The 21,773-nt window shown below is 42.7% G+C and overlaps 1 protein-coding gene across 1 annotated transcript in view; it reads right to left on the bottom strand.

Annotated features, from left to right (window-relative positions):
• The window catches only part of FCHSD2 (FCH and double SH3 domains 2), a 181,439-nt gene that overhangs the window by 64,854 nt on the left and 94,812 nt on the right, over positions 1 to 21,773 (bottom strand). The window contains 5 exon segments of the mRNA XM_081327908.1: positions 6,830 to 6,958; positions 8,552 to 8,606; positions 8,907 to 9,040; positions 11,954 to 12,098; positions 14,628 to 14,704. Of these exon segments, the coding sequence (XP_081184034.1) occupies positions 6,830 to 6,958; positions 8,552 to 8,606; positions 8,907 to 9,040; positions 11,954 to 12,098; positions 14,628 to 14,704 (540 nt within the window).

Raw genomic sequence — 21,773 nt, 5'->3', positions numbered from 1 at the left:
AAGGCTGACGGTGTTTTTCTGCTGTAATTATTCTTATTATTCTTATAATTTTTTTTAGGGGGAAGGAAGCAGGAAGCAGCGTTAGTGCCTGTAAATTATTTAAGAGGCACGCAGGCTATCTAGGAAAAGGGACATTAAATTGATTTTTTTTCTTTTTTTTTTTTGGATCGTCTTTCTCGATGGCATGAATAATTTAGACGGCGGGATGAAAAGGCCGGCTGGTGAGTGAGTGTGTGTGTGTGTGTGTGTCGGGGGGGGGGGGTTTTGAGGGTTTTAAAAGCCCTCATTTCCGTTTCGCCTTCAAACGCGGAGGCTCCGAAACGGAGGCAGGATCTTTAATCCGAGGTTCTATATCAATAAAAACCCTTTGCCCATTTCTGCAAGCGATCCGACGTTCGGAAGAGCTCAGCTCCCGAAGGAACAGCAAAATTGTCGGAGCGCGCGCCCAGTTCTGTCGTGTGAGGCAACCCCAAGGAGCAAACGTAGAAAACGGTGGTTTGTAATGAAAGGTGGTTTATCTACGGTAATTTAATTTTTTTAATTTAATTTTAATCCCATTTATATCCCGCCCTTCTCCGAAGACTCAGGGCGGCTTACAATCTAAGAAGCACAAATCAAGGTGCTTAGCAGTAGCCTTCATTCTATGTATATGCCTGCTTATTAGAGCTTTCACCCCCCCCCCCAAGCGGCATTATTACAAAGTCAGCTTAATTGCCCCCAACAATCTGGGTCCTCATTTTACCTACCTCGGAAGGATGGAAGGCTGAGTCAACCTTGAGCCTGGTGGGACTCGAACCTGCACTAATTGCAGGCAGCTGGTGTTACTGAAGGAGGCATTAGCCCACTGCTCCACCAAGGCTCATACAGTAGAGTACAATTATACAGCGGGAACGATACACGTGCTAAGAGCGGAATCCAACAAAGTTTGATTACAGCAGGGAATAGGGGAGAGAGAAAGACTCTAGCAAAAAGCCTTCCCTTTTGTACTCAAGCTCTTAAAGGGATACAGACTCCTGCTGAATCATTCCTGGCATTGTATTGTTCATCTCACATTCTAAGAGCTGGTTAACTTCTAAATCAGGGGTGTCAAACTGCCGGTCCGCAGACCGGATGGGTCACCAGAAAGCCGCGCCCACCCCATTGCCGGCAATGGGAAAGAAGCTGCGATACATCGCGAGTTTAGCATGTCTTGTTCTAAATCATCGACAAAATTGGTTGAGTTGTTCTCCAAGGGAAGATCATCTGATCACCAGCGAGACTGGACTGGACAGCCATTGGTCCGGAAGGGTTAAAGGGTCTCCTGCATGGGCAGGAGGTGGGACTAGAACAGTGGTGGAGAATCTATGGCACGAGTGCCAGAGTGGGCACTCGGAGCCCTCTCTGTGGGCACGTGCGCCTCTCTCTTTGGCTACGTTTTTGGAGGAAAACGCCATTTCTCAAGCCCCTTCCTAGCCAAAATAAGCCCCCGGAGCGAGCGCGCTGTTTTCAGCTTTGAATTATATCAAATCTGACACCAGAAACAGACTAACAGACGACCTGAGTGCTGCGTGTCTTGCTCTCAAACTTACAAAGTATGAGCCAAGGTTAGACAAATTATCAGCATGCATAACAACAGCAACAATCACATTAATTGTCCAAAAGCAAGCCAAATGCAAACTTTTACCTGTCAGTAAAAAGTTGTATCACTGAAAGCTTTGTTATTGTGTTTTTCTTTTAAGAGAAAAGATGTTAATGTGTGAGTCATTTTTTTCTAAACTAAAAACCTCAGTATCCAGGTTAAATTGACGTGTTGGCACTTTGCGATAAATAAGTTGGCTTTGGGTTGCAGTTTGGGCACTCGGTCTCTAAAAGGTTCGCCATCACTGGACTAGAAGACCTCCAAGGTCCCTTCCGACTTTGTTACTCTGTTAAGCAGTGGCGATGTGTTAAGGAAATGAGGATTTGAGAACGTTGGGTCAGGAATGACCAGTGTGTCTAGTCCAGGGGTCTTCAAACCTGGCCCTTTTATGACTTCTGGACTTCAACTCCCAGAATTCCTCAGCCAGGCACGCTCGCAACTGGGAAGCACGGTCATAAGTCACATTTCTCAGTGCCGTTGTAACTTTTATCGATTGGTCGCTAAATAAACTGTTATAAGTGTATTCTGCACTTCCTTAAAACTTGTGTAAAAAAAAATCTTCCTGGCAGCCGAACTGTTATTTAGGGATAACTCAACCGGCCGAGGACGGCTTTTATTCACATTTGGTTAAACCCGATGGGCAATTAACTGGCCAAAATTATTATTTAGCTTCCCTGTGTTCCACCACAGCTCCACAAAGGATCCGTGAATAGCTCCTCTCTGATTATTTTTAGGCAGCTGAATTCTCCCGCCCTTCCACCCCCACGAGTTCTTCAATGGATTTCGGAGGGGACAAACGGCGATAGCTTTTTCCAGATGGGCTGGGATTGCCACATTCACAAAACCCCACGCGACACACTTCTCCTGCAAAACCCGTGGGTGCCCATCGAGAGAGGCTGCTCTGAAGTCAGAGGAAAGCTACGTCTCCAGTCGGGCAGATCAGGACTAGAGACGGTCTTAAGAGAAGCGCTGATGTTTTTCAGGGCTTTTTTTTTGGGTGGGGGGTGGGGGGGGAGAAAGGGACATTAAGAATTCTGAACGGGAAGACCACCCTGTTTTATGGAGGGGACGGGGGGGGGGTCAACAGGAAATAGTTTTGTTTTGTTTTTATAATTGCAACACACTGATCCACTATTTGTCATGGTTGGTTTGTCGGATTTCACAAAGAGAATATAATTCTAAAAAATTAGAAAATAGCCATTTGCACAATGCCAATGGGATCTGTTTATCTATCTATCCATATTTGTCTGTCTGTCTGTCTGTCTATCTATCATCCATCTATCAATCTATCAGTCATCTATCTATCTATCTATCTATCTATCTATCTATCTATCTATCTATCTATCTATCCATCTATATCTATCTATCCATCTATATCTATCTATCATCCATCCATCTATATCTATCTATCCATCTATATCATCCATCCATCCATCCATCCATCCATCATCCATCAATATCTATCATCCATCCATCCATCCACCTACACACATACCTACATAAATAATCCACCTACGTACACCTCTATCAATCTCTCTCTCTACTTACCTACCTACCTATACATCTACCTATACGTCTATCAATCTATACCCCTACTTACCTACCTATACATTATCTGTCAGTCTGCCTACCTATCCGTACAATCCATCCATCCACCCACCTACCTATCTAATTTACCTACCTACACCTCTATCAATCTCTCTCTACCTACCTACCTACTTATCTACCTATATATCTACCAGTCCATCCATCCATCCATCCATCCATCCATCCATCCATCCATCCATCCATCCACCCATCCAAACCAACAAAAAACACATCAGTCTAAAACCTCTGTTGATCAGATTTTTTTTGTTAAACCTACCCCACAGAAGACTCTCTATTCAGGACTATAATACAAACAGGAGACTTTTTTTCTAGTTTTTCAATTATTTCAATCATTAATTGATACAAGTCTAATTTTATAAATTCAGTTAATTATTGAATCCATGAAATGATGGATTTTAAAAGGTTAGGACAATTGTGAATGCTGTTTATTGATATTTTATTTCCCACGCGCTATTCTTTAGTTTCTTCTTCGTTTCTTTGATGTAGTCATATTTAGTTGAGTTTGTTCTCAACCTTTTCTTCACCACGGACTCCCCCCCCCTTTAAATACTCTTTTGTGGCCCCGGATCCCCCAAGATTTAACTCAAGATTTAACTCAATATTTAAATCATTACATGTCTTCAAGCCTTCGACATAAGGGCTCCATAATAGGTTGAGAACCATGGATTTAGTTTGTTCTTTAAAACTTTTAAAATAAAATTAAGAACTGTTTCTCAAAAGGCGGCTGCAGAGTTAATTTTGACCACTACTGCTAAAAACCAGCGTTGCAGCTTCCTACCATTTAGAGACAGGAAGCCTTAAAAGGAGGGACTTAGCGTACCCGTCGAATTTGTTTTTAAACTTTTTCAAAACTTTTAAACCTTTTTTAAACAACACACACACACACACACACACACACACACACACACACACGGACCCGGTTCCTCTCCCAGAATCTGTCCCTTTTCCTTGCCTCTAATAAAGGCTACAACAGATCACATCCAGATTGATTCACTGCAGACATAACGTAATGAGGCAGAAAAAAACTATCACATCTTCAAACCTAAACCTTGATTTGTTATATCAGAGCTTAAGTGGATTGAAAACTGTAGAACTCTTTTTTTGTTGTTTTGTTCTGAGAAATTCTTGGTGCTTTCCGAGACAGACAAAAAATATCTGGATTATAATGAAGGCGTATCGTAACGGCGAACACAAAGTAATCATTAAAAATTTCAACTGCAAACCTACTTAAAAGCCTGTGTCCCTCGCCTGGTTTAGCCAGCAAACCAGGTTAGTTGAAAGGAAACAACAAACCTATCTGCCAGAAACGGAGCTGGCTGAGGAATTCTGGGAGCTGAAGTTCAAATAATAATAATAATAATAATAATGATGATGATGATGATGATGATGGACTTGTGAATACAGACAGATCGCCATTTGGAACACAACACGCCAGATATCGTAGTCATAGAGAACCGAAGCGTACAGCTGATTGATATCAATGTACCAGGAGATGCCAGAGTCGAAGAAAAAGAACTGGAAAAAATTACGAAATATTGCAACCTGGCCATCGAAACTGCGCGATTATGGATGAAACGCGTAACGGAGATACCCATTGTCATCGGGGCACTGGGAACGATGTCCAAAAACTTTGCAAAACACATCAAGAAATTGCAGCTTCCTGCAATAACACCAGCAATACTGCAAAAAACTGCGCTACTCGGAACATCTTACATTTTAAGGATACCTGGTTGATACCTAGGATGCTGGCAGCAGCCCGTGTCAGCCATGAGTGCCAGTCAATTTGAGTGCTCAGTTGCCTGAGGTTCTTGTTTAACGAAAATAATAATAACAACAACAACAACAACAATAATAGTAATAGTAATAGTAATAATAGTAATAATGAAAAATACAGTTGAAGAAAAACACGATCATGAAACAGCGTGAGCTTTTGTTGGCAGGGAAGCCACCAACCTCTAGACGAAATTAATAACAACAACAACAATAAACTTGGAAGGGACCTTGGAGGTCATCTAGTCCAACCCCCTGCTCAGGCAGGAAACCCTATACCATTTCAGACAAATGGCTTTCCAGTCTCTTCTGAAAAACGTCCAGTGTAAGTCACAAGTCATCAAAGGGCCAAGTTTAAAGAGCCCTGTGTTAAGGCATCCAAGAAGACTCTAAATGAATTAAATCCCAGTCTAATCTTGCTTTCTCCTGGGGGGGGGGGCTCCAAATACATCGAAACCCACAACTCCTGAACATCATGGGCAGTTCTGGCTGGGAATTATGGGATTATCATCACCATACATCTGAAGGAGGTTTTAGGCTGAACCTTATGTTTAGGGTTGGTGGTCTGGGGAGAATGGCCACAGTGACTGAGGAATTCTGGGAATTGAAGTCCACAAGTCATGAAGGGGCCATAGTTCCCCCATGCTGGCTCAGGAATTCTGGGAGTTGAAGTCCACGAGTCACGAAGAAGCCAAACTTTCCCCCATGCTGGCTGAGGAATTCTGGGAGTTGAAGTCCACAAGTCATGAAGGGGCCATAGTTTCCCCATGCTGGCTGAGGAATTCTGGGAGTTGAAGTCCAGAAGTCATGAAGGGTTCACATTTCCCCCATGCTGGCTCAGGAATTCTGGGAGTTGAAGTCCAGAAGTCATGAAGGGGTCACATTTCCCCCATGCTGGCTCAGGAATTCTGGGAGTTGAAGTCCAGAAGTCATGAAGGGGTCACATTTCCCCCATGCTGGCTCAGGAATTCTGGGAGTTGAAGTCCACAAGTCATAAGAGGACCCTGGTATGAACAGATCCTCTATGTTTAGGGAATGCAAATTACGGCTTTTAACAATATTATTTCTATATTTAGCTGAAACCACAGACAGATAGTCCTCGAGTTACAGCCATTGGTTTCGTGACCATTCAAAGCTACATGGGCACTGAAAAAAGTGACAAATCTGGACACCTGGCAACTGGCTCATATTTATGACGGTCGCAACGTCATGGGATGGGGGTGGGGGACCTGATCCTCTTTTGTGACTTTCTGATAAGCAAAGTCAATGGGGGAGACCAGATTCACTTAACAACCGTCTTACTCACTTAACAACTGCAGTGATTCCCTTGACAACTACGGCAAGAAAGGTCGTAAAATGGGCCAAAGCTCACTTAACAACGGTCTCGCTTAGCAACAAACATCTGGTGGCTCCATTGCGGTCGTATGTCAAGGACTACTTGTAATTTTTTTAAAGAGATAATAATAATAATAATAATAATAATAATAATAATAATAATAATAATAATAATAAGAAGAAGAAGTTGGAAGGGACCTTGGAGGTCATCTAGTCCAACCCCCTACTCAGGCAGGAAACCCTATACCATTTCAGACAAACGGCTGTCCAGTCTCTTCTTAAAAACTTCCAGTGTTGGAGCATTCACAGCTTCTGGAGGCAGGTAGTTCCACTGGTTAATTGTTCTAACTGTCAGGAAGTTTCTCCTTACTTCCAAGTTGCTTCCCTGTTTGACCAGTTTCTTTGGTTAGTTTCCATACATCATCATAAGAGAATTGAATAACATGGAGTAAAATGGAAGCCCTTCAATTAAATCTGCCTTTAATCATTAACCCTTACCTTGATAATGTTTACCAAGTCCGTTTGATAGTAGCGGTCTTGATGGGCATTGGCAGCTGCTAACGTGAGAAGATACTCATTCCTTGCATGAGTAGCCTTAGAATTACACTCAGACCGGCGTGCTTTTAACTAGACAAGTAAAAAAAACACAACTGGGTGAGAAATTAGAGCAGTGTGGACCTTGAGGATTGTAAAGCAATGCTTTAGTAAGAAGTGCGTGGCTCATAAATGACTACACCTTTCCAGAAAGCTGCTTCAACGTCCAAGGAGGATAAATAATATAGACAGTCCAGAAGTTCGACAATAACAACAACACCTTGTGTACAGGTAGTCCTCGACTTACGACCACAATTGAGCCTAAAATTTCTGTTGTTGAGGGAGACCTTTGTTAAGTGAGATTTGACCCCATTTTATGACCTTTCTTGCCACAGTTGTTAAGTGAATCACCACAATTGGGTGATTGGGTGGTGGACTTGAGCTCTTGGGTGGGGGGTTGGACTAGATGACCTACCGGGTCCCTTCTATTCTATTCTATTCTATTCTATTCTATTCTATTCTATTCTATTCTATTCTATTCTATTCTATTCTATTCTATTCTATTCTATTCTATTCTATTCTATTCTATTCTATTCTATTCTATTCTATTCTATCCCATCCCATCCCATCCCATCCCATCCCATCCCATTCCATTTATTCTATTCTGTTCTATTCTATTCTGTTCTGTTGTTCTGTTCTGCCCTGCCGTCCTATCCTATCCTATCCTATCCTATCCTATCCTATCCTATCCTATCCTGTCCTGTCCTGTCCTGTGCTGTTCTGTTCTATTCTATATTCTGTTCTATATTCTATTCTATTCTATCCTATCCTATCCTATCCCATCCCATCCCATCCCATCCCATCCCATCCCATCCCATTTATTCTATTCTATTCTATTCTATTCTATTCTATTCTATCCCATCCCATCCCATCCCATCCCATCCCATCCCATCCCATTTATTCTATTCTGTTCTATTCTATTCTGTTCTGTTCTGTTGTTCTGTTCTGCCCTGCTGTCCTATCCTATCCTATCCTATCCTATCCTATCCTATCCTATCCTATCCTATCCTATCCTATCCTATCCTATCCTATCCTATCCTATCCTATCCTATCCTATCCTATCCTACACACTTGATAAGTTAGTAACCCGGATGTAAATCTTGCCTTCCCCATGGACTTTGCTTGTCAAAAGGTCACAAAAGGGGATCACGTGACCCCTGGACGCTGCATCCGTCATAACTATGAGTCAGTTGCCAAGTGCCTGAATTTTGACCACATGATCATCGAGATGCTGCAAAGGTCGTAAGTGTGAAAAACACCCCTAAGTCCCTTTTTTCCAGTGCTGCAACTCTGAACAGCCACTGTCAACTGCTGTAAGTTGAGGACGGCCTGTGATATATATATATATATATATATATATATATATATATATATATATATATATATATATATATATATATATATATATATATATAGAGAGAGAGAGAGAGAGAGAGAGAGAGAGAGAGCGCGAGCAGTTTAGAGTATATATATATATATATATATATATATATATATATATATATATATATATATATATATATATAAAGCAGTTTAGAGTTTCCAAAACCCTTTGCACTGTGTCTCCACTTGCAGACATTACGCAGTTCTAAAATTGGACATTACACAATTTATTTTTGCGCTTACCTTAACACTTGCTTTCTGTAAGCTTATCCTCGATTGAAAAAGACTAAGTTTAGACCTGCAAACAAACAAGTAGCGAAAAAGGAAAAAAAAAGGAAAAAAAAAGAAAGATTATTTCTGGTGAACACAGGACAGAGAATCTGTGCAGCAGGCCTTGTGTTTAGCAAAGCGCTGCGTTGTTTTTATTTTACTTTTTTTTCCCCTTTCCAAAATAAAGACGGAATGGAGAAAGACAGGAAATTCCGCGGGAATCGCAGGCCAGTTCGCTACAAAGCAGGATTACGCCGCTAATTGTTGACGGCAAAGAGTTGCACGGAGTTAATTTGCGTGCAGAATTTCGGGGGCAGCGAGAACGTACTTGGCTTCAATGTCGGCCTTTTCCCGGACAGTCTGGGCCATCTGCTCCGTTTCGAAGTATTTTTTCTTCCCCTTGGCTAAATCTTTGACCGTTTCCTGAAGTTCGGTCTGGATCCTCATCAGCTGGTCCACACACTGAACAACAACAACAACAACACACACACACACACACAAAACAAAACAAAAAAATTGATCTTTCATAAAAGTATCATCTGCCATGAAGAGCTGGATGCATACAAGTTCTCCTCGGTTTACAACAATTCAGCCCAAAATTTCTGTTGCTAAGCTAGACGGTTTTTAACTGAGTTTGGCCTCAATTTACCAACCTTCCTCGCCCACCTTTGTTAAGCGAATCGCGGCGGTCGTTTAAGCTAGTCACCCGCTTGTTAAGTGAATTTGGCTTCCCCCCCCATTGACTTCGCCGGTCAGAACGTCGCCAAAGGGGATTGCGTGACCTTGAGATACGGCGGCGGTCGTAAATACGAGTCAGTTGCCAAGCGTCTGAATTTGGATGCCGTGACCGCAGGGATGCCGTGACGGTCGTAAGTGCGCAAAAATGGTCACAAGTCACTTTGTGCACTTACTTCTTTTCTAACTTACAATAAGTCACTTTTTTGCACTTCTGTTACAACTTTGAACGGTCACTAAATGAGTGGCTGTAAGCCGAGGACTACAGGTTCTCCTCGACTTACGACCACAATTGGCCCCCAAATTTCTGTTGTTAAGTGAGACATTTGTTAAGTGAGTTTTGCCCCGTTTTATGACATGGCTTGCCTCTGTTGTTAAGTGAATCGCCGAAGTTATTAAGTTAGTGACATGGTTGTAAGGGACTCTGGCTTCCTCATTGATTTTGCTTTGTCAGAAGATGGGAAAAGGGGATCACATGATCCTGGGATCCTGCAACTGTCATAACTACAAGCCAGTTGCCAAGCTTCTGAATTTTGATCACGTGATCGTGGGGATGCTTCAAAGGTCGTAAACGATGAAAAATGGTCGTAAGTCACTGTTTTTTCAGTGCCGTTGTACTTAGGGACATGGTTGTTAAGTGAATCTGGCTTCCCCCATTGGCTTTGCTTGTCAGAAGGTTACAAAAGGGGATCACGTGACCCCGGGGGGGGGGGACACTGAGACCGTCATAAATATGAGTCAGTTGCCAAGCGTCCCGATTTTTGATCATGTGACCAGTGGGACGCTGCAACGGTCGTAAGTGTAACAAAAAAAAACCCCCGGTCCTACGTCACTTTTTTCGATGCTGTTGTAAGTTGAGGACTGCCTGTATCCAAAATACTGGCCTTTCCAACACTGACAAATAATTTGTGTTGCTTCCCTTTCCTATCACCATGTTGCGCTCCATGAGTTAAGAACAACAGGCAACTGTGCCATCATTTTATGTGCAAAATGTTTGCAAAAGACAATTAAGATTTGTTCATCCCATTTTCCTCGGGGCTTCAGAGACGAGATGCTGTCTGACTTGCTGACACGCGGTTGGTTCCACCGCAATTCCGCAAAAGGGGAATTTTTTTGTGGCTACATCACAGCGAAAGGTGCAGGAAAAAAGAGCGGGGCCATCTCGAATTTGCTTTGTAACTCTCTTTACACCGCGGTTTCTCAACGTTAGCAACTCTTCAGATCTGCGGATTTCGACTCCCAGGATTCCCCAGCGGTGGGGGAAAAAAAGAACTTTTTCAGCCACTACGGCATTTCTGCAATAACAATCTTAAAAAAGCAATTTCCCCCCCCCCCCCTCGCTCAGCCTTCCCTCTCCAAGAAGCCACAAGGATCCTTCTGTACTTGGTTCCTGGCCGGATGCCCGGGTCTGCGTTTGCGGGACCTGCTTGAAATGTCTCCATTTCCGTTGCACCCTTAAAAATCTTGGGATCGTTCCACGAATGTTTTCAGAAGGCACCACACCTCGGTTTCAAAGCCCAACCAGGCCTCGTTTGGAAAATTTCAAAGCCACCTCCGAAAGACGCCTAGTTTTCGGATTCTTGCAACCAACGTGGGGTGTGTTTGGCTTCGTTTGCTAAGACAAAAGTTCTTTTGCTGTGGCTGCTGATACCACACAGCCTGCCAGCTCTTGGAGCAAAATGCATGCCATATGGCTGGGAAGGAAGGAAGGAAGGAAGGAAGGAAGGAAGGAAGGAAGGAAGGAAGGAAGGAAGGAAGGAAGGAAGGAAGAAAGAAAGAAAGAAAGAAAGAAAGAAAGAAAGAAAGAAAGAAAGAAAGAAAGAAAGAAAGAAAGAAAGACTGTGGGGTCCTTGGTGCTCTCTGAGCTGGGTGGTTTTCTTGCAGACGTTTCATGACCCAACTAGGGAACATCATCAGTGCAAGAAGGGAGAAGGAAGAGGAAGGAAGGAAGGAAGGAAGGAAGAAAGAAAGAAAGAAAGAAAGAAAGAAAGAAAGAAAGAAAGAAAGAAAGAAAGAAAGAAAGAAAGAAAGAAAGAAAGAAAGAAAGAAAGAAAGAAAGAAAGAAAGAAAGAAAAAGAAAAAAAGAAAGAAAGAAAAAAAGAAAGACTGTGGGGTCCTTGGTGCTCTCTGAGCTGGGTGGTTTTCTTGCAGACGTTTCATGACCCAACTAGGGAACATCATCAGTGCAAGAAGGGAGAAGGAAGAGGAAGGAAGGAAGGAAGGAAGGAAGGAAGGAAGGAAGAAAGAAAGAAAGAAAGAAAGAAAGAAAGAAAGAAAGAAAGAAAGAAAGAAAGAAAGAAAGAAAGAAAGAAAGAAAGAAAGAAAGAAAAAAAGAAAGACTGTGGGGTCCTTGGTGCCCTCTGAGCTGGGTGGTTTCCTTGCAGACGTTTCATGACCCAACTAGGGAACATCATCAGTGCTAGGAGGAAGGAAGGAAGGAAGGAAGGATTCTTTCAGAAAACAATCTGTTCACAGAGATTATGCAAGGAATGGAATTATGGATGGTTGGGGTCTTTGTTTATTAGAGGTTATTGCAAAAGGCTATGTAGTCTCTCTTACTCTTTTGGCCTAATCCAATACACCACCTGGAGAGTCTAGCCTCTCAAGTCACCATGGAAGAACAAAAATCTCGGAATGTACCTTTTTCAGCTGTTGTTCTTTAAAGCCCTTCACTGCCCTGGCAGGTTCCGAAATGAGATTTTTATAGTTTTCACAGATATTGATCCTGGACTGGGCCACTTGCACCGTGCTTTCTAGAAATGATTTCCAGACAGGATAGAGGCTCCTACGTTGCGGACACAAAAAACGGAATAACAGAGTTGGTAGGGAGCTTGTGGGTCATCTAGTCCAACACCAGATCAGTGGGGGAGGGAGGGAGGGAGGGAGGGAGGGAGGGAGGGAGGAAGGAAGGAAGGAAGGAAGGAAGGAAGGAAGGAAGGAAGGAAGGAAGGAAGGAAGGAAGGAAGGAAGGAAGGGGCAATGGAAAGGAAGGGAGGGGAGGAGAGTGAGAAGTAAGAGGAGGGGAAAGGGAAGCGGGGGGGAGGAAGGAAGGAAGGAAGGAAGGAAGGAAGGAAGGAAGGAAGGAAGGAAGGAAGGAAGGAAAGGGCAATGGAAAGGGAGGGGAGGAGAGTGAGAAGTAAGTGGAGGGGAAGGGGAAGTGGGGGGAAGGAAGGAAAGAAGGAAGGAAGGAAGGAAGGAAGGAAAGGGCAATGGAAAGAAGAGAGGCAGGGAGGGGAGTGAGAAGTAAGAGGAGGGGAAGGGGAAGTGGGGGGGAGGAAGGAAGGAAGGAAGGAAGGAAGGAAGGAAGGAAGGAAGGAAGGAAGGAAGGGGCAATGGAAAGGAAGGGAGGGGAGGAGAGTGAGAAGTAAGAGGAGGGGAAGGGGAAGTGGGGGGGAGGAAGGAAGGAAGGAAGGAAGGAAGGAAGGAAGGGGCAATGGAAAGGAAGGGAGGGGAGGAGAGTGAGAAGTAAGAGGAGGGGAAGGGGAAGTGGGGGGGAGGAAGGAAGGAAGGAAGGAAGGAAGGAAGGAAGGAAGGAAGGAAGGGGCAATGGAAAGGAAGGGAGGGGAGGAGAGTGAGAAGTAAGAGGAGGGGAAGGGGAAGCGGGGGGAAGGAAGGAAGGAAGGAAGGAAGGAAGGAAGGAAGGGGCAATGAAAAGAAGGGAGGAAGGGAGGGAAGGAGAGTGAGGAGGGGAAGGGGAAGCGGGGGAGGAGGAGGAGAAGAAGGAGAAAGAGGGAGGAGAAGGAGATAGAAGATGAGGAAGGGTAGTGGCAAGGAGAAGGAGAGGGAGGAGGAGAGGAAAGGGATGAAAAAGAGGGGGGAGGAGGAAGGGAAGGAGAAGGAGGAGGAGAAGGAAGGGTAGGGGAAAAGGAGAAGGAGAGCAAGAGGGAGGAGGAGAGGAAAGGGATGAAAAAGCAGGCGGAGGAGGAGACAGAAGATGAGGAAGGGCAGTGGAAAGGAGGAGGAGGAGGAGGGGAAGGGTGATGGAAAAGCAGGAGGGGAAGAAGGATAAGGAGGAGGAAGAGGAGGAAGGGGAGAGGAGGAAACGGGGGTGGGGAAAAGAGAAAATGATCAAACAATGTCATTTTTTCACGTGACTGTATCTTCACCTTCAGACTGCGAAAAACCTGCCTTACTGCAAAAAAAAAGGGAGGGGGGAGAGAACCCATCCAAAACCTGAAACCCATCTAATATAATTTTATTTTTCCAATGTTAAAAGCCTTCCATCCCATCTTTGCTTACCGTTTACGGGGCCCCACTTCTGCCTTTATTATCCCACCGTGCAGATTTATTTACAAAGTGAATCTGCCTGAACATTTTTCAATTTCAAAACCTGGGGAATTTTAACTAGGTAGGGGAAAAAATACAGTTGGAAGAAAAACCTGATCATGAAACAGCGTGAGCTTTCGTTGGCAGGGAAGCCACCAACCTCGAGAAGAAATAATAAGAATAATAATAAAGTTGGAAGGGACCTTGGAGGTCATCTAGTCCAACCCCCTGCTCAGGCCAGAAACCCTACCATTTCAGACAAATCGCTGTCCGGTCTCTTCTTAAAAGCTTCCAGTGATGAAAAAAGGTATTTAACAGGTAGTCCAGTTTGTATTTATTGACTGATATATTTTTTTTTAAAAAAATATGTTTTATTGATTTTTAACAGACACCTTAATATTTGGTAAACACCGTGCTGTCTGGGTTAGTATTCAAAAAAAACCCATCAATAACAATTAATTTCTATAGTCCGTATAATAGCTTTACTGGATTTCCTCTTCTTCCAATAATATTCTCTTTTGCACACCTTAAATTAATGCAGTTCTTATTTAAACAAATGACAATTAAATGTAGAGCTTTTTCTCATGTTTCTGCAAATAACCACATCAACATAAGGCTTCTTTTCATTGATCATCTGGATTGGGATTGATTGATATTTCTTAACCGCCCATCTCTCTTTCGGAGCTCAGCTAAGCCCAAACTCTGCTCATGCTACAGCGGCCACTGAGTGTGCCAAAAAATGGTCATACGCCGTTTTTTCCAACGCCGCTGTAATTTCAAACGGCCACTACATGAATGGCTGTAAGTTTATTTATTTATTTATTGAACTTATATACCGCCCTTCTCCCATGGGACTCAGGGCGGTTCACAAGGTAATTAAAAGTTGAGGACCACCTGTGTGTAAAAAAAAAATCCTCCTCCATAGGTTTAAGGCCACCTGCTAAAGGCCGCAGGTTGCACAGTTCTCTTCCATATCGGGTTGTATAATACAAGTCCTTTAGCGTCCTTTCGATTCACTTAACGACGGTGTGACTTAAGGGCGCATTACCTGAAATCGGATCGTTCCTCTGCTTTCACGCCAGGCCATTCTTTCTTTAAGTACTGGCTAGCCAACTTCTGCATCCCCTGTTTTAAAAAAAAAAGAAAAAGAAAGAAAGAGAGAGAGAGAGAGAGAGAGAGAGAGAGAGAGAGAGAGAGAGAGAGAGAGAGAGAGAGAGAGAGAGAGAGAGAGAGAAGGCTTTATTTACAAACAGAATTGAATCCTGGCATTAGTCCCATCCTTAATTATCCTAATCTAAAATATTCCACAGGCATTTTCTGGTGGGAAATAGGAAAGTCCTTCCGTGGTTGATTGGATTAAAAGGCCAGGCTGCATAAATAACCTAAGACTTATAGGAGAGACTATTTGTAGCTCAGGGTTGAACGGTGTGTGTGTTTGTGCGTGTGTCCCCGTGTTGGTTTCTCAGCAAAGTTGTTTCATCACCCAACTAGGTTACATCATCAGGGCTAGTATAGGTGGGGTTTGTGCAGAGGAGGAGGAGGAGGAAGGGGAGGAGGGAGGAGGAGGAAGACTTGAGGTCCTTGTTGCTCTCTAGGTTGTTTCCTTGCAGACGTTTGATCACCCAACTAGGTTACATCATCAGGGCTAGAATGGAATGGGGTGAGGAGGAGGAGGAGGAGGAGGGCGGTGGGATCCTTGGTGCTCTCTGAGCTGGGTTGTTTTCTTGAAGACGTTTCATCACCCAACTAGGTAACATCATCAGGGCTAGGAGGGAAGTGGAGTTGTAGAGGAGGAGGAGGAGGAGGACCGTGGAGTCCTTGGTGGTTTCTGAGCTGCAAGTTGTTTTCTTCCAGGCATTTCATGACCTAACTAGGTAACGTGAGGGCTGTCCTCCAGATACACAGGATGAAAAGAGCAAGCCCTTCCTTCATTCTGAAATTATTTCCTTGGATCTTGACGTAAATAGTTACATCAGAGCCAGAGTGATCTACCGGTAAAGGCACCAGGTTAGAAGTCAGCAGACGGTGAGTTCTAGTCCCGCCTTAGGCATGAAAGCCAGCTGGGTGACTTTGGGCCAATCACCAGGAGACGGTGAGTTCTAGTCCCGCCTTAGCCATGAAAGCCAACTGGGTGACTTTGGGCCAATCACCAGGAGACGGTGAGTTCTAGTCCCGCCTTAGGCATGAAAGCTGGCTGGGTGACTTTGGGCCAATCACCAGGACAGGGTGAGTTCTAGTCCCGCCTTAGGCATGAAAGCTGGCTGGGTGACTTTGAGCCAATCAACAGGAGACGGTGAGTTCTAGTCCCGCCTTAGCCATGAAAGCCAACTGGGTGACTTTGAGCCAATCACCAGGAGACGGTGAGTTCTAGTCCCGCCTTAGGCATGAAAGCCGGCTGGGTGACTTTGGGCCAATCACCAGGAGATTGTGAGTTCTAGTCCCGCCTTAGGCATGAAAGCCGGCTGGGTGACTTTGGGCCAATCACCAGGAGATTGTGAGTTCTAGTCCCGCCTTAGCCATGAAAGCCGGCTGGGTAATCTTCAGCCAGTCACTCCCTCTCAGCCCAACCCACCTCGCAGTGTTGTTGCTCTGGGAAAAACATTAGGTGGAAAGTGGATATTTGTTATTTGTAAAATAATAATGGTGGGATATAATTCAAAGAAATAAACAAACACTGGGGGAAAAAAAAATAAACAAAAGCACCAGGAATGTAAACAGCTGATCTTGTCTTGCTAACAGGAATCCGTTTCCTGCTCAGGTTCCGGCTTAGCCAATCGACAGGATCCCACACGGAGCCGGCTGGCTAGCAGTGATTTAGCAGCCGACGGGAGAAACCAACTTTAGTTGCATTAATACAAGAGCCTAAAATAATGAATAAATGATGAGTCCTGGCCCTCTTTGTCATTCCCAAAAGTCTCTTGAGCAGCTTTCTGCGCTCTCCTGCCAGAATAAAATGCTTCCCCCACCCCCCTTTGGGGAGACAGAAGGCAGAGCAGCTTGCGGGGAAATGGGAAAAAAAATGGGCACCGCTCAACGGTGGATTTCATCCCGGTCAGACAATTGGGGGGGGGAAAAAACAAAAAACCACCCCCAAATCACGGGTCCTTGCGGAACCTCAATGTCTTTGGCAAGCTTTGAAGGGACCTCCCAAGTATGTTTATGAAGGACAAAATAACTAGACTCTATTCTGTAATAGGATTGTGCAGTAATTCAGATATTCAGATTTCTATTCTATTCTATTCTATTCTATTCCTTCAATTCTAAATTCTATTCTATTCTATTCTATTCTATTCTATTCTATTCTATTCTATTCTATTCTATTCTATTCTATTCTATTCTAATCTATTCTGTTCTGTTCTGTTCTGGGCCCAGTGCTCTTCAATATCTTCATTAATGATTTGGATGAGGGGATAGATGGGGAACTCATCAAATTTGCAGACGACACCAAGCCTGCAGGAATAGCCAATACTCCAGAAGATAGGCTTAAGATACAGAAGGATCTGGACAGACTCGAACACTGGGCGCTATCTAACAAAATGAAATTCAATGGTGAAAAAAGTAAGGTTCTACATTTAGGCAGGAAAAATCAAATGCATAGGTATAGTTTAGGTGGTACCTTGCTCAATAGTAGTAACTGTGAGAGGGATCTCGGAGTCTTAGTAGACAATCACTTCAATATGAGCCAGCAGTCTGCTGCAGCTGCCAAAAAAGCCAACACAGTGCTAGGCTGCATTAACAGAGGGATAGAATCAAGATCAAGTGAAGTACTAATACCACTTCACAATGCTTTGGTAAGGCCACACCTGGAATACTGCATCCAGTTTTGGTCACCACGATGTAAAAAAGATGTCGAGACTCTAGAAAGGGTACAGAGAAGAGCAACCAAGATGATTAGGGGGCTGGAGGCTAAAACATATAGGGAACAGTTGCTGGAATTGGGTATGTGTAGTTTAACGAAGAGAAGGACGAGGGGAGACATGATAGCCATCTTCCAATATCTATGGGGTTGCAGCAAAGAAGAGTTGGGGGTCAAGCTATTCTCCAGAGCACCTGAAAGCAGGACAAGAAGCAACGGATGGAAACTAGTCAAGGAGAGAAGCAACCTGGAACTAAGGAGAAACTTCCTGACAGTCAGAACAATTAACCAGTGGAACAGCCTGCCTCCAGAGGTGGTGAATGCTCCAACACTGGAGGTTTTTAAGAAGAGACTGGACAGCCATTTGCCTGAAATGGTATAGGGTTTCCTGCCTGAGCAGGGGGTTGGACTAGATGACCTCCAAAGTTCCTTCCAACTTTATATTATTATTATTATTATTATTCTATTCCTTCAATTCTAAATTCTATTCTATTCCATTCCACATTTTCTATTCTATTCTATTCTATTCTATTCTATATTTTCTATTCTATTCTATTCTATATTTTCTATTCTATTCTATTCTATTCTATTCTATTCTATTCTATTCTATTCTATTCTATTCTATTCTATTCCATATTTTCTATTCTATTCTATTCTCTATTCTATTCTATTCTATTCCACATTTTCTTTTCTATTCTATTCTATTCTATTCTATTCTATTCTATTCTATTCTATTCTATTCCATTCCATATTTTCTATTCTATTCTATTCTCTATTCTATTCTATTCTATTCTATTCCACATTTTCTTTTCTATTCTATTCTATTCTATTCTATTCTATTCTATTCTATTCTAAAGTCAACTGATACAGAGGAATTACTGAGTCTGTCATTTGCACCTCTATAATTGTCCATTTTGGCACAGAAAACAAACAAGAGAGACACAGGAGGAGGAGGGATGTGAGGTCCTTAGTTCTCTCTGAGCTGGGTGGTTTTCTTGAAGACGTTTCATCACCCAACTAGGTAACATCATCAGTGCTAGGAGGGAATGTGGTTTAGCCTCAACCACGTTCTCTAGTTTAGCAGTCAAGCATCTGCAGGAAAGCAACCCAGCTGAGAGAGCACCAAGGACCCAACATACCAGACTCTGTAAATCAGAGCACTGTGGTTTCAACACACCCTGCAGGCTACTAGCCCTCGTTGTTTGTCGTCGGGTTGGCAAGATTTTATTTTATTTTTTTTTAAAAAATCAAGTTTAAACATTTCTGGCTTAAAAAAAAACCAAAACAAAAAAAAAAAATCAAAACCCCGAATGCCATCGTGGCTCTTCGTATGCTAAAATGTGCGCCAGTTTTGGGTCGTTTCATACTGGGAAATCGTAAATGGCTTTAAAACCGGCACGGAGAGGAGAGTGCGTGGCTAATGCTTCGCATAATATTCTCCTTGTTCTCTTCAAGGACACTCGCTGGTTTGGCTCCCAAGACTTCCCGCAGACAAAAAGCATCACTGTTCCAATCCAACCGGGAAATCTACCAATAGTTTAACCTCCGACACGCTTGCATTGAGCGTGCAAGGATGGAGCGTGCAAGGATGGAGCCGCTTACGGCGGGTGGCTTGGCGTGACTTTTAACTCGGGGCCGTGAGCACAGCACGGTAAGAAAGCTCCCCTTTTCTGCACAGGCCGTCCTCGGCTTTACCACAGTCCATTTTAGCGACCGTTCGACGTTATGACGATGGTGAAAACAAAGCCGGCTTGTGATAGTCGCGTGATCAAAATTCGGGCGCCTGGTTCCTATCTGTGATGGTCGCCGTGTCCCTGGGGGGGGGGCGGTCACGCGATCCCCTTTTATAATAATACTAATACTAATAATACTAATAATACTAATAATAATAAACAAAGCTGGAAGGGACCTTAGAGGTCATCTAGTCCAACCCCCTGCTCAGGCAGGAAACCCAATACCATTTCAGACAAATGGCTGTCCAGTCTCTTTGTTAAAAACTTCTGGTGTTGGATAACACTGTAACAAGGAAACGGTTAGAACGTCTGAGATCAAAGCGATTCAATCACTTTCATTGGAAATATTATAGTGATTCACAGGTAATTAAATGCCATTTTACCGTACATTTTATCAGTTTACTAAGAGAAATTATGGTAGGTCTTTTATGAAGGTTTTATCTGGGTTGTTTTTTCAAAAAAATCCTCTTCTAGTAAGAGAGTAAAAGGATGTAGGGGGAGGGGAAGAATCAACCCTTTTTCATCTGTGATATCATATCTTCCTGCCAACAAAAGAAAATCGATGCATCGCCCCTCTCAAGAAAATCCAAGTATCTGTTGATCCCTCAAGAGTGTCTCTCCAAAGGAGAGGCAGCCTACAAAACAATTAAGGAGCTAAAATATCTCTGCGAGGACCCTGATAATTAGGGGATCTACCCATTCCTGATTCCATCATTATTACTTAAACCAGGGGTCTTCAAACTTGTGGACTTCAGCTCCCAGAATCCCCCACTTAGCATGGATGCACTTCAACTCCCAGAATTCCCCAATCAGCATGGATGGACCAACTCCCAGAATTCCCCAGTCAGCATGGATGGACTTCACCTAAAATTCCTGTCAGCATGGATGGACTTCAACTCCCAGGATTCCCCAGCCAGCATGGATGGACTTCACCTAAAATTCCTGTCAGCAGGGATGGACTTCAACTCCCAGAATTCCCCAGTCAGCATGGATGGACTTCAAATCCCAGAATTCCCCAGCCATCCAGAAACAATACGGTAAGCCAGGGTTCTTCAAACTTGGCCCTTTTATGATTTGTGGACTTCAACTCCCAGAATTCCTCAGCCAGTGTCATAAAAGGGCCATGTTTGAAGACCCCTGACTTAAACAAAGCAGCAATGGACAAATCTGAAGGACCTTTTTTTGCTGCTTAAAAAGAGGGGGGGGAAATAAAGGGTGTTCCACGGAAAATAATGCCCAGGATCAGAGTGTTTTTATTATTATTATTTTTTTAACTTGTTGAGAAAACAGGCTCTGCTCCGCTGGGAATTCAGACTGCCAAAGGCTCAATCTTCTCAGCTGCCTCAAACCACTTAGTGAGTAGCATCCATCTCATCTCCATATGCAGAAAACAGAAAAGGTTACCTGAACAGGCTCAGCAGGGAGCAGCACTTATACAGAATTGGCTGGGGAATTATGGGAGTTGAATGTCCACGTCTTAAAAACAGCCAAGTTTGAGAAATGCTGCTGAATTAGATCACAAGAGCTATCTGCTATAGAACAGAAAAGAACAGAATAGAACAGAACATAGATTATAGATGCAGAATCAATTATGGAATGGAATGGAATGGAATGGAATGGAATGGAATGGAATAGAATAGAATAGAATAGAATAGAATAGAATAGAATAGAATAGAATAGAATAGAGAAAATAGTGGAATGGAATGGAATGGAATGGAATGGAATGGAATAGAATAGAATAGAATAGAATAGAATAGAATAGAATAGAATAGAATAGAATAGAATAGAATAGAATAGAATAGAATAGAATAGAATAGAATATAGAAAATAGGGAATGGAATGGAATAGAATAGAATAGAATAGAATAGAATAGAATAGAATAGAATAGAATAGAATAGAATAGAATAGAATAGAATATAGAAAATAGGGAATGGAATGGAATAGAATAGAATAGAATAATAGAATAGAATAGAATAGAACAGAATAGAATAGAATAGAATAGAATAGAATAGAATAGAATAGAATAGAATAGAATATAGAAAATAGGGAATAGAATAGAATAGAATAGAATAGAATAGAATAGAATAGAATAGAATAGAATAGAATAGAATAGAATAGAATAGAATAGAATAGAATCTATTCAGAACAGGACAGAATAGAATAGAAAATATGGAAGGGAAGGGAAGGGAAGGGAAGGGAACACAATAACAGAACAGAATAGTATAGAACAGAACAGAATAGAATATAGAACAGAACAGACCACAACAGAATAGAAATCTGAAAATCTGAGTTACTGCACAATCGTATTACAAATCAGAGACACCCGTTTTATTTGTGTTTATTTTGTCCTTTATAACCTTAACAGAACAGAATATAGATTATAGATGCAGAATCAATTATAGACTCAGTTATGGAATAGGAATAGGAATAGAACAGAACAGAGAACAGAATAGAATAAAGAATAGAATAGAAATTAGAATATAGAATAGAATAGAATATAGAATACAATAAAAAAATAGAAGAGAATAGGAATAGGAATAGAATAGTGAAGCTCCAAAGATCTTCTAATGCGGGCCGTTGTCGAATTACAAACTTCTCATTTTAT

This window comes from Vipera berus (genome assembly GCF_964194415.1).
Source record: "Vipera berus genome assembly, chromosome: 4".
Lineage (NCBI taxonomy): Eukaryota > Metazoa > Chordata > Lepidosauria > Squamata > Viperidae > Vipera > Vipera berus.
This window is presented reverse-complemented; position numbering and strand designations above follow the sequence as displayed.